Source organism: Melospiza georgiana, chromosome 1 (genome assembly GCF_028018845.1).
Source record: "Melospiza georgiana isolate bMelGeo1 chromosome 1, bMelGeo1.pri, whole genome shotgun sequence".
NCBI lineage: Eukaryota > Metazoa > Chordata > Aves > Passeriformes > Passerellidae > Melospiza > Melospiza georgiana.
The window spans coordinates 132,205,747-132,219,641 of record NC_080430.1 but is presented as its reverse complement, the minus strand read 5'-3'; the positions used below and the strand labels follow the sequence as shown (position 1 = coordinate 132,219,641).

The 13,895-nt window shown below is 39.9% G+C and overlaps 1 protein-coding gene across 1 annotated transcript in view; it reads right to left on the bottom strand.

The window, feature by feature from the left end:
• The window catches only part of NIPAL2 (NIPA like domain containing 2), a 48,365-nt gene that overhangs the window by 13,194 nt on the left and 21,276 nt on the right, over positions 1 to 13,895 (bottom strand). Inside the window, 3 exon segments of the mRNA XM_058034288.1 lie at positions 1,740 to 1,861; positions 3,857 to 3,916; positions 13,088 to 13,259. Coding sequence (XP_057890271.1) covers positions 1,740 to 1,861; positions 3,857 to 3,916; positions 13,088 to 13,259 — 354 coding nt within the window.

Genomic DNA, 13,895 nt, shown 5'->3' with positions numbered 1-13,895 from the left:
CTCAACACAGATGAATGCATGGAATAGAAGGAACATATAAAGTGTTAAATATTGTTGAGACAAGATTTGCTGTGTATTTGCTCTGTCCTTCCCTACAACCTATGCTATACATGCAGAATTAGATGCTGGCTGAGATAGGGAAAAGAAATAAAAGAGAAACAAAGTTCAGAGGTTACCTACAACCTCCTCACAATGTCTCCTAAGAAGAATACAGCACAGTCTTCCTACAAATTCAATTGTATTATTGAAAACTTGTCCTGAAATTAAGTTCAAAATGTCCTCAGGTGGGGAAAAGCCCTTTTCCAGGAATCTGTTGTTTTCAAGAAAATGTGAATGGTATATCACACAGAAATTTCTGGTGTCACTGAGTGTGGATAGGGAGTTTTCTCTCTCCACCATTTATACATAAATGGGTGAATCAACAATTTAAAATCAGTCTCTAAAATGTCAGGCTACTTTATCATCTATAAGTGGAACTGCATGGTAGAGGGTGATATTCAGTAGAAAAGAAAGAGCATTGATGTCCCTATTTTGAACTCCCTCCTCTTTACTCTGCTGATTGCATGGACTTCTTGAAGCTCTTGTAGATGCTGAAGCTATCCTTACTGAGTACCCCAAAACTCTTGGGTATTGCCTCCAAAAGCCTCTCTACTGCCTGATTAAAAGTACATGTTGTGTGTCATACAGCGTGAATATTAATTTTTTCCACTGAGCTGAATCAGCATCTTCCAAGATCTTTTAAAGGGCACAAAAAATTGAAAGAGAGTTTAAAATGCACAGCAAATTGAAAGAGAGGATAAATGTGCTTTATGGTAGCATGTGATTTGTGCTTAATCGGTAGTTAATGCATAGTTAGATGCATGTAAAGTCTGCAAGTTGGCTAAAAGATTAAGGTCCTTAAACTGCCTACTCAGTGGCTTTTTAACTGAGATTCCTACTAAGAAAAGCCTGGGCACTAAGACTCTAACTTGAGTGAATCCCTGTTCTGGGAAATAGTAACTGCTTCTGAAGCTCCAATTTTGCATTTTTACATTCGGCTGGAGGAAAACATTTTCAGCTCCAGAGGAAAAGAGGGTTAGAAATTCATCCTACTCACTCTGGTCTTGTTCCAGATGTTAATTAAATACATCAAATAAGATATATGGTGTTTGAAGTTTGTTTAAAGACACTTTAATCAAAATGTTATTTTTGTATTTGAATTCTATCTCAGGTTCAGATTAACCTAAGTGGCAGTGAAGTAGGGCACCCCTTCACATCTCAGCTCCACACAAAACTCCTTTCAGCCAGGCTTAACAACATGGGAATAAAACAGCGAGATACGAAAGACAAAAAGTAGAACAAAGAACACAGCCTGATTTTTAAAATCACAATTCCACCACATTCCAGAAAAGCCCTGAAACTTAGAGGTAAAGGCAGACAAGGTGGCATGAATGCATATGCAGGAAATTTAAACAGTACCAATATTTAGGTTTTCCCTCAAGTTCCCCAAATATCAAAATCTTTCCACTCTTGTTAATTCTGCACAATTATGACTTTCCCCTGACATGAAGTTAAAAATTATCTTTTGTTGCTGCACATTTTCAGTTTGGATTCAGTAGGATGATGGGGGACCTTCTCTCCTTTGAAAGTCACACAATTTATCTCCAGGAGCAGTTTTTCTACCACTAATTCATAATGCTATAAAAAGCCCAGTAACCCCAGTTTTCTGAGTAAGGGAGTAGCACAAACCAGATACTCACTGAATATGCCAAAAAAGGCCAGCTCACTAAGTAATTCTGCACTTGTCTTGCTGTGAGCTCTTGAGGTACACTTGGAGCAAATGTGACCAACAAGTATATCCCTGTTATTGTCAGCGTTCCTCCTTGAAAGAAAAGGACACATTACTTTGGCAATACAGTGCTTGGTAATCGTAGTTATACTTGACTTCCATCTGATCAGGAAATAGTTTCTAGAAGAAACTAGAGAATAGTTTTTATTAGGAAATAGTTTCTAGAAGAAACTAGAAACAATTTAAACAGATCTATACTTAGTCAATTGGATTGCCTTGCATTTGTGGTCTTATCTATTCTAATTTTTACTAAAGGCTCAAAGAATTTTGGAAATGTGAAAAAAAGTTGTCAGTAAAGCCATGTGAATTAGGGTTCCAATTCAGCAATTCAATTTCAAGTGTGTCACAAAGGAGAATTAATCCTTTGTATTTCCCCCAGGCACAAAGTTCATCACACAAACTTAGCCTAAACTGAAAGGACAAGTTTCCTACTAGTGCAGTCAGCTAGATGATTAACCAGTGTAAATAAACGTGACTGTGCCCAAGTCACTGTGGCCACAGAGATGTGCACAAGCCACCAACCTGCCCTGGAAGCATCAGATGCCACACACATGTGCCACTCCAGTGCTCACGTGAAACTGTCATGGGGCCAACATTCTGGCCACTCCCTGTTGCATTTGCAGATCTATGAACTGTTTTATAAAAGGATGATTTGCAATAGACTGTTCAGCCACTAGGCTGCCAGGGCCCCATTTCAAGGCTGAACTTGCATTATTATGCTTTTAATAAAAATCTGCAAGTTCTGCCTTGTGGACATCTGCCTGTGACAAACACAGATGTTCGCTGAAGTATCAAGATAGAAGTGAGATGATCCCAAGATCATAAACTGTATTGGATTAAGGAAGACATTAGCTAATCAATTTTTCTTCAAGTAATCTTTAAAATTCTTGGTAAAGCTATAAATCGGTGAGGAATGCAGGGCTCAGGAATACAAAACAAAGCACATCCGGAGGGTTTTGTTGGCACTGCTGTCTCAAACAGCTCCCTTGGAAAAGCAGAACTGTGTTATATTTATGTGCTTGCAAAACCATCACCATATTTCCCATCGTACAGCTCATTCTTATGGAATGTAGCAACATTGTTAAATCCATCTTGCAAAGTCAAACTCACAGAAATAAAATAAATCAGCTGAATACCAGTTAAAGCAACACACAGTGTTTAAGGCCATAAGGGAAACATGATCAGTGAAGGGAGGGGGGGTTTGAATTTAGCAGCTGAGCTGGCAAACTTGGATTCCAAACCTAAATAAATCGTATATAGTATTCCTGGAACGATGCTGAACAGATCTCTCCAACACATTCATGAGAACAGCTGTCCTCACTACAGTTTGGACAATCAAGCCTAGATTTTAGGAGCCCACAGAAATATCAGGTGCCCTGCATCAGGTGCACTGTCCCAGCTGAAGTGGCTTGGTGTAAAGCCCAAACCCTGAAACCTGCTTTTCTCTCACTATTGCTGCATTCAAGGGGAGCAGTCTTGATATGCAAAAAAATCTTGGACACAGGCAAAAAGTTGTCAGGCTTTTACAGTGAAGACCACATTTCCCAGCTGAACACTTGACAATATGATTATTTGTTTTTTGAAGTGATAAAACTAAAACTAAAGGATAGTTATCACTTTAAATTGAGCTTGAATTTTTGTGCAATAGCTATGCAGTAGGAAAAAATATCTTATATTTGAATAAGTAACTCAATAACTTCCCTGATTTTATTAATTCTGTGTTGTACTCATAAAGATAATACTAAAGACAACCTCAGAGGCAAAAATAGAAAATGAAAATAAATTTGAGCAATAAGGGCACATAAGGAATGAATTATGGTTATAAGAGCAGAGGATTTGGGAATACAGTCTTTTCCTCATGCATTGAAGATTCTCTTCCTTTTTATCACTTTTTCCCAATTTTGAAAGTATCTGCCTTGAAACACTTGCTTGGGAAAGTGGGAGTGTGAAGGTGGGGGGCTGTGTGAGAGTTACAGCTTGCTAAGCATATGGCAGCACACATGTCTAAATTAGCAAATGCTTACTTACCCAATATATCAGCAGTCCTCATGGTCTTCTTTAGGAAAAAGACAGAAATAAATGCACTACCTAGAAGAGATATATAAAGATTTTTATAAATATACATATATTTGTTAGAATATCAAGTGCTACTGCAGAAACCTGCCCTGGGACAAGTTTAAATATATCTCATGGGTGTTGTTGTTGCACCATACCATGATATAAAGAGCCAGCAGTCCACTCCTGCAAGCCACCAAAACTCACTTTCTGTAAGATTTCAGATGTATCCAGCAGGCTCTTACATGGTTGAAAAGATGCAATGCCCTTCTTATTTCCCATCCAGGGGCACTGCTTGAACTGTTCTGATTCAGTCATGTGTGGAAATGTCAGGAAAACTGGGCACTGATCAACCTTACTGTTTCACTGCCCATTTGGCTACCAAGTCACTGTATGGACGTGCTCAAGGCAAATTGCATCATAGATAATAATAATCAATAAAATTCTGCTTCTTTAGTCTTCAATGTATTAGAAGCTTATAAGCAAAGTAACAGCAGCACAATTGAGAAGAAGAAAGTCACTGCAAGAACGTAGTATTTAGTATGAGCTAAGTGGTCATGATGTCTGCAGACAAACAGGGAGAAACCCCACACATGTACGGGAACACTCTCCATGGTCTTTCACAGTGACTTGCGCTGAGGAAGGAGAAAACTGTGAGTCCTAGAAATGATTCCCTGTTTTCTGGGAAACACTTTCTCTTGCTCAGCTCTTGCATCTGACCCCTGCCAGCTCCTAGTCCTGCCTCCTCAGGATGGGCAGCAGAGGGGATGAGCAGCAGCAGTGGTTAGGGCAGGTTTTGTGGTTAGCAGCTCAGTGGGGACATGTGCGGGAGAGGAAGGAAGGAATGGCTTTGAACTTAGGATGGATGAGACTGGGAGACATGGCTCTAGCCCAGCACACAACAGCTACCTCTAAAAAGAAGAAAAAGAGGCTGGATAAAAGAGATGAGTAAAGTCCTCTGTGAGAGGTGCATCAGCAATGCTGGATTCATTCAGAAACCCCAAAGAAAGACTGCTCAGGAGGAACAGTGAAGGAACACATTGAAACAGTCATGGGATGCTGCTACAAGAGCTCTCTACTTGTCTACAGCATGGTTTATTCTTGAAATAACAGTTCAGCATTTTTACAACTATCTTTGCCTCTTTATTGTTCTCATGGAAAACTTAATTCGTGGTTAGCTAGTAGATGTACTCTAGAAAAATCTAGAGAGGTTCATACCAAGAGGTAAACAGAGAACTGGAATTCAGCATCAGGCCTCTGTTTTCCAGTCAGTAGAAAATCAGAGAGAGCAGAAGTCATAAAATTAAACTGTAGCAAGAGTGATGGGGAGCTGTGCACACGAATAAGCACAATAAAAGGATCTTCAACTGAAAATGCCTCACTGAAATTAGGTTGCCTGATATGGTTTTCTTTATTCAATTTTACAGGGATGACTTTGCTGAAGACACTGAAGGTATCCAGGCAACACTGCCAATAGAAGAGCTACCTAGGTTTAGAAAAAAGGGACAAAAACTGGTAAAGAAGCACTATCCAAGATAGTGCAGGAATTAATTACTGCTCTGTCTCCCTGCTCTCACAGCTTTTACAAATCCCACCTCAAACCACTCACCTAGATAGTCTCTGTCACAGCAAAGAGCTGCTGCTTAAAGCACAGATACCTCAGTTATTTTTTTGCTGTTCTTTTTGTTCATTTGTTTGTTTTGAGTACCCCATGTCTGGACTCTCTGCCTTCAGCAGAGGTCTAGTAAATGCAATTCCACTGTTGGCATCCAATCTGGGGTAAGATGAGTTATGCCCCAATGCCAGCTTACAGGGATCCCAGCCTCTGAGGCTGGCAGTGGGCACGAGGAGCTGCTGGAATGCAGCCAGGTGATGAAACTTGTCCCTCTGCTTTAATAATGCATTCAAATGCAGCAAGCCCTGTCTCCAGATAGCTGGTATTGCACCAAAGATCATGAGCTTAACAGAATCTATGTATAATTAATACTCTATGAGGAAGAGTAATATGTAGAGGAATCTAAAAATAGGAGAGGTTTTAAGGACACATATTAGACCATCTGGGAGTAGAGAAAAAGCTGCAGTAGGAAGGGAGGCACAACACCAAGGTGAATGAGGCCCAGGAGATACTCTGAACACACAACACAGCTGTCTCTGGGGTAAGCTGCCAATGCTCCAGTTGCACTCAAGTGAAGAAGAAAAGGAAATGGGGTAAATAAAAGAGAATAAGCAGAGAACAGTTGCACAGATCTGATGAGATGCTAGAAGACATACATGACTGATGAGAAGCCTCACAAACTCTGGCTGTTACCTCCAGAACTAAACTTTAGGTAAGTTATGGTAGCATGGCCAAGAGAATGTGATATTTTAATTTGACTTTTGTTAGTTTTCTGGGGTCTAAGCTCCCAGGTTTGACCATGGGGTATTCTTCCATATTCTTCAGTTTTCGAGGTAGGCTTGAATCAGATTAAAGCAAAGAATCCCAGAGCTGATTGTCTTGTTGCAGATGGGCCAAGAAGGAGGAGTACAAAAGGAGCCTTGGGAATGCAGGCTGGTGTTTGCCAGTTTAGCCTTCTGCTGGCTTTGCAGCCTTTTCTGGCTGTCAGGACAAATGACAGACATCAAAGTGCTCCCCAGGAGCCCAGTGAGGAATCCAGAGCCCTCCCAGCTGCTCTGCTCCTCCTCCTGAGCTCCTCTGTGCTCCCACTCACAACCCTGGGTGCCCTCAGTTGCTCAGGACATTGACTCCTCCCAAGGAGGCAGCTTAGGCTCTGTGCCAGAGGCCAACACAAACTCTCTGCTCTGCTCTCTGCAGGGAGGCCTCCAAGCTGATCCTGCTTTGAGCAGGGGCTTGGGTTAGGCACTTCTGGGGCTCCTTCCAACCTGAGTTCTCCTAGGACTTGTGGACTCTTTGCAGGAGAGCACGTGGGCATCCAGAGGCTGATAACTAGGCCTACCAGATATATGAATATAAGCCCTTACTGTATCCCAAATGCAGACCTGCTGAAACTCCCCAGACTCTCCTCTCCTTTCCTACCCTCCCTCAGACCACAGGTGAGGTGTCTTGCATCTTCCCACCTCTCCTCCTCTCTACCAGTGATGTTCTACCCCCATACTTTCCTCCTAGCCCATTTCCCCTTGATTTCACCCCATCACCACAGTGTAAGTTTAATTCCCTACCACTCAGCCCAAATTTTTCCTTTCCCATGCCAGAGCTTTTTGCTCTTCCTTCACAAAAACTGTGCTTCCTCCTCCTCCTCCATTATACTGATGTGAGAAATAAACTATTGAACATTATGTTTCAGTCTGTGAGTGAATAGACTGAGGAACTTGGGCAATTGCTGTGCTGAAAAGTATGAATACATCTTCACAATTTTTTTTTGTTTGCTTTCTTTCTTTAAAAAAAACATAGTTATAGAAATTGAGATCTGTGTCAAAGTGAGGAATAGTTTCCTTCTTGTTGGTTTTTTTTGTGGTTTTTTTTTTTTTTTTAAATTGGTTAGCAATAGAATACAACAATACAGAAACCCAGACAAGAAATCGTGTCAAAGCTGGCAGTAGCTTGGGAACAAAACAAGCAATTTATCATTGTTCTGAAGCCTTGCTGGTTTTGAACCATTGGCTTTGGGAATGCAACACATGGACAGCCCCAGGCCTGGATTATCAGCCTTCAAGACATCAAGGCATCCTTGGCATCTGAGAAGACTTGTGTACTTTTGGGTGAATTAGAATAATTTTTTAGCTTTTTCACTAATTATTAAGGTAAAATTTTCAAAAGTAGGCAGAGATCCAGCTCCCATTCCCAGTGACAATTGTAGCCTGCTAGATGAAGAGAAGGGCAGAAAATCTGTAGATGATCTGTTAAGGATTAAACATCACAGAACCAGCACATCCTAAGGTAATCCTTGAGTTTGTTTCATGCCTTGATTGCATGCTTGCATTAATACCCATAATTTGAGAAGTAAATAGGTCCTTTAAAATGCTTGTATCCACATGACAGAGCCTTTGTTAATGCTCATGAAATTAAAATGGAAAATATGATTTGACACTACATCAAAATCATGATAAATAAAAACTGTTGGGTGGAAAAGGGGGGAAAAGTTTTGTTCAGGAACTTAATTGTTATCTAAAAATCTTCATCTTTTCATACATCAGCATAAACCAGGCTGGTTTACATTCATTATTGAATGAATATATTAATTATATATTAAATGATCATATATTCACATATATTGAATTAATGTGTACTCATTGCAGTGTGTGAACTTCAATGTAAATTGAAAAAAACGATAAAAAGATTTGAGTTTTTTTATGGTATGCAATCAAGTGACTTGAGGAATGGCTGTAATGGTGCTACACATAGCTCAGTCAGCTGCTCATTCTCTTAGAAGAGTGATCATTCACAATTATCTCCATATGTAGGTTTTCTCCAGCACAAATAAAAATAAAAAGCCGTGTGATGTGTGGGTTCTGCCACTAGCAGACAATGAATGGTGAGAATCCAGCTCACAAAATAACTCCTCTGCTTCCTAGACATGAAAGCTGCAGTTAGGATTGGGTTGTCTTTGTTTCTTTAAGAAAGGGATAACACACAACAGAAGTAAAAGACAGAAAACACATAGTGATTCATGGTATGTATTCTGTGTATTTTGTCCAATCCAGCCATAAAAAACTCAAGTGTGTGTACATGATTTATTTTTCCTATGCAAAACTATTTCACTATAATTCACTATTGAGATGTTTTCCCAATACTCAGGCCATTTGTGAATATGATCTTTTTACCTCTTGTTTTTACTGTCTAATTTTACATTAAATAGTTTTTGTAACAATTGTTCATAACAGTTATATACATATATCTGTTCATAACAGTTAATAACAATATTATTATATTCTTTCTTTTCCTCTTTTCAATTTCTAGATGAGCTTTATGCACTATTTAAAAAGACTAATGCTCTCCTTACAAATGCAAAGACTGCTTGCACTACTGTCTTCTCCAACAATTTTCAAAAAAAAAATCCACAAAATTTCATATTTGCTTTAAATGTTAATTCTCTTAAGCTTAACAGATTCAGTCAGGTAACGGCATTTAAACTCACCCGTGCAGAAGAACACTTCACCAGTGGTCTGGATGAAATACTAAGGGAAGAGAACTAGATATGACTCGAAGACTATTGCACCTCTCTCAGTTTGTGCAACAATATTTCACTTTGAGACCAAGCATTTACTCTGTATTATGCAATTTAAGGGTGTGCTTCCATCTAATCAAGCAGTTTAAGTTCACCCAGTTGATTTTGCCCTAAATCATTTGAGCAGTGCTCCAGTTATGAGGATGCAGTTGCTGGCAGTCACATCCCAAGATGTGACCTCAGAATATGCTTTATGTGAACAGACTCTCAGCCTGTCTTCCAAGCTGAAGAGATTCAGGACCCTCCCAGTACTGAAAACTTGAAGATGCTTCAATCCATCCCCAAACAGAAGCTATTGTGGTCTGCCACACAGTCAGCAAAATCTGGAGAGACGATGAGTTACGCAGTGCATTTAATTGCTGCAGCTCAAATGGCACCTGGGAACAAATTCATTACATCTAATTGACTTCTAAAACCTATTCTTAGTTTATATGATGGAGATTAATGCTGCACTGAATACAAAGAAAGATATTACAGGTACCTCTTGACAGCTGTCTCGCACACTGAACCTGTAACATTCCTAACACGATCAAAGATTAGTACTGGAAAAGTGGTGAACAAAACATGAAACATTTTTTCCCATCTGAGAAACTGCTCAAAAGAGAGACCATTAAGGTCAGCTTAATTCTGGAACCTGGATTACAGGACATTCACACTGCAGAGAGAAGGAAAAACCCTGAATATCCTTTTTTTTGCTTTTTCTAGACAAGTACAAATCAAGTATTTTAAAGAAGAGTTTAGTGAATGCTTCCTAGGTATCATTAGTAACAGAGTCCTCAGAATTCCAAGTTCTTGGGCCACAAAGATGTAACATTACAGTGTGCAGGAGAAATCCATTTCTACAAGAGTATCTGAGAATCTTCCTGAAGTATCTCAGGAATATAACTTTTCAAAGCCTGAAGCCTCCCACTGCTGTTTACAGGAGCATATAAAAATGCAAAGGGATCTTAACAATGTCAGGCTGGGTGAGGCAAATGTAAAACAACTCCCCACAGAATGGTGAACACTGCAGAAGAAATGGTCTCCAATGCCACTGACTCTTCCTCACCTTTCCCATCCCCAAGTCATTTCTTCCAGCAAAAGCAAGATGATGAGCTAAAAACCACTGCAACCTAAAATTACCCAAGCTACGTGTAAAACATGAGCTGTACTTTTTAAGTATAGGAAGTTTCTTAATGATCACATCAAACATGTATTACTCCTCCACTTTTAAATTAAAAATTTACTAATTTCTCCTCTTGAAGAAAACAACTGCTGTCTTCTCAAACTATTTAAAACCCTGAACAGATGTAGAGCTTGCATCATTGCAACCACACACAGAAATACTTCCACTGTGTAAGAAGAAAAATATATAGTTTTTCTCTCTTAGTTCTAAAAAAAAAAATAAAAAAAAAGAAAAAAAAAAATTAAATCTCTTGGCACCACGCCAATTCATGATCTTTGGTGCTCTATTCTTTTAAAAACAAGACACTGGAACAATCCAGCTCAATAGAAAAAGGCACAAAGTTTTCACTATTTAATTGATACCAGGTTAAGTGCAACATCCAGTTGGATGTAGTTAAATGTGGTGGCAGAGCATAATAGATGTTGGCTCCATCTATTTTAAGATGCTTCCCGTCTCAGAAGTCTGGATATGTATGATGGGTACAGCCCAAATCCATTCTGGGCAGAGACTCCAGTCTGCCTTCTCCTCCTCCAAACCCTGGTTTCCAAGCAAAGGAAACTCCCTGCAAACCCAGAGACCTGCAGAGAATCCCCTGGATGCCTGGATGTACTGCAAAGCACATTTCTCCCCAGCACACCATATGTCCTGCATTTCCAATGGCACTGAGAGTCAGCCCTTACCATATGGACATGTTGACACTGAATTTGGGAACAAAATGCTTCTCAGAAGGTTGGACTTGGGGTTCAGGTATGCATTTGGAGTTTGTTATCAAGTACTTAATTTGTTCATTAAAAAGAATTTAATTTATGAAAGACATTCAACAATACCACAAAAAAACCTGTGAGCTAGACTCTGCAAAGGCCACTCTCACCACTTAAAAGTGGTCACAACTTAATGAGAAAACTATTTCTTGATCTTTTAAACTGGAAAACCTGCTGCCTAAACTACCCTTGGTGCAGGTGCTAGCAGATGATGCACACATGACTTAGGCAGTTCGTCACTGCCCTAAATGATGAACTCTTTTAAAATTGAAGGGATGCTCTCTCTCTGGCTTTAATTTCAGAAGACAGGAATGTATCTTGTAGTAGGAAGTGTTACTGGGAAGTTATTGCTGTAATTGACTGTCTGCACGATTTTTACTTGCTCTTCCTCAAGGGAATGTTTGCTAGACTAAATAAAATTTCAGATATTTCTATTGTTTGGGCTGTGAAATGGACACTGTCGGCTGATTTATGGGAATGGAATATAAGATATTAAAGTGCTTTCTGGGATCTTACAGAATAAGCATTCTGGGACAGTTTAAAAAAATAAAATAGATGAGAATCTTGGTAAGACATAACAGTTAGGATCATGGTTTCTTGGTATTTGTTGTAAGTGAGGGAAGTGTCGAATGAAGGAATCACCAGATGCAACATTTCTTCACTTTTTGCAAAAGCAAAGAAGGAATCTACTTGGATAAAAATTTACCCGAAATGTGATCTTATTTTTTTCACTTTAATAAATATTGTGATTTTTCTTTCTACTCACTGCTTTTTGCTTTTTCTTTCTAATTTTCTATATTTGCATTTTATTCAGTTTGGACAACAAATGAGATTAGCCAATGTTCTTTGATGTTCAGAGAAGTTCTGATAATACCTACAATTGTTACAGATATAACTACTGCCACCAAAATCACACTGGGACATGTCATATTAATTTACATTTTCATCTCAGGTAATATGTCATTCCTTTCTTTGAGAACTCTCTCCTACTATGATGAACTAACATGGCTTTATATCTGAAATTCTGCAATAGAATTTAACATTGAAGGTTGGGATAAATTGCCTGCAGTTTCCTTTTCCTTCTCTCTCTGCTAAATTGAACCTATATATTGTGAGCTGCTTCCTTTCACTACAGCTAGGCAGTCCACTGGGAAGGCATTTCATCTTTTCTACCTTCCCATGGAGAGCCACTCACTGCAGTGTCACTTCCAAGCATGCAACTGGTAGCTGGAGACCATGCAATGTAATCACTTGCCAATAGCAAGTAAATGAGCTCCAGCATATTCAGAACTGTTGGGATCTCTCAGTCCTGGATAGTTCAGCTGGGGATGTGAAGTGACCAGGTTAAGGGATGTAGCTGCACCCTCTATTCCTGTTTTTACAGCTTCTGGGCAATATTGCCCTGTCCACCCTGCTTTACACTAGCACAACATAAAGACATATTTTCAAATGTGTGTCACTTTGTCAAAGAAACAGACATCTCATACCTGAGCACCTTAATAACAAAAACCTCCACATGAAGTAAAGAGTGAGATCCTATCACTTCAGCTAAAGTCCAATTAATCTGAACGTAAAGGAACAAATGAACATGTTTAATAATGTCCATAAATGTACTAAACATTTCTGGAAATTTCTAGGCCCTTTCTGTCACACACCGCAGAGTGTCAAGCAAGTTTGCCCATGTCATAATGAATCATGGTGAACAGGCAGCAGACACCACTTGGTGTGATGGTAACACAGAAAATGTACTCAGGATCAGAGCACAGCTCTGAGCATGCAGCAGGATGCCAGTCCCCCTCTTTGGGGGCTTGCAGAACTGGCAGCCCTTACAGCACTGGGCAGGAGCTAGCAGAGCACAGCGACACAAAAGACAAAACCATGGAAAAAGAAATATATTAGAAGAGTCTTTGATTTAAGTAGACAGTTTTTGTCAAACTGTCAGCTCACGTAATTATATGAATAATTTCTTTTCAAACCACGACATTAATATTTTCTCTTGTGTTCCTGCTGCAGTTTCTGTGATATCACTCCTCTAGCCAGAAGCAAGCATTTGACTGAAGCACATACCCGAGCAAGAAATGGCAAATGGTCTCACCTATGACAGAAACAGATCCCAGTGGAGCCACCAGAGCGATGGGGGCGAGGGCATAGGCTGAGAAAGTGCCCAGCTCAGCCAGCCCCAGGAGGGCAATGCCACAGCACCACAGCTTGCTCCTGTAGCACGGCTCCGGCTCTGCCCGGCAAGCCAGCCGCAGGTGAGCGCATTTCTAGAAAAGGAATTACCAGGAACAGGCGTGAATAGAAAAACTTCCATTGTGTTCCAATGTCTGACAGAAGTGGAATAATTAGGGGGCTGTCAACTTCAAGTTCCAGGTGCATCAAGGTTTTCTTTTTAAACATGACTTTGAGCTTGTTGCTGCAGAGCTTTGTGTTAACTCGGTGCTGCTTCAGATGTGCTTTCTTAGCCATGCTGGAAAGGGCTGAATTTAGGCCTCTGAAAAAACCTGAAAAATGCTAAGTGAACACTGGCTAGTGCTTCCTAGCTATCACTGCACACATCTGCTCCTGTCCCAAAGCAAAGCTCAGCAGTTGTGCTCTGAATCTGGAAACACTCAAAGGCAGGAGATGGGGCCAAATCAGAACTGTGGCAGCAAACTGGGACAGGAGAACAGACAACAGGGTGTTCCGGTCTGTGAAACCTATCCTCACCACAAATATACTTTCAAAATGAAAAAGGCAGCACTTACTCACATCTTCTGTAGGGAGGACTCTAAATTAATTAAATAGAATTTATGATTTGGCTACAGTCTCCTGTTTGACCTTAGAAGGAGATTGTAAGTATAGCATTATTTTCTAAAGAATATGTTATACCAGTTAGCAAAGGTATAACATATACTCAAGTA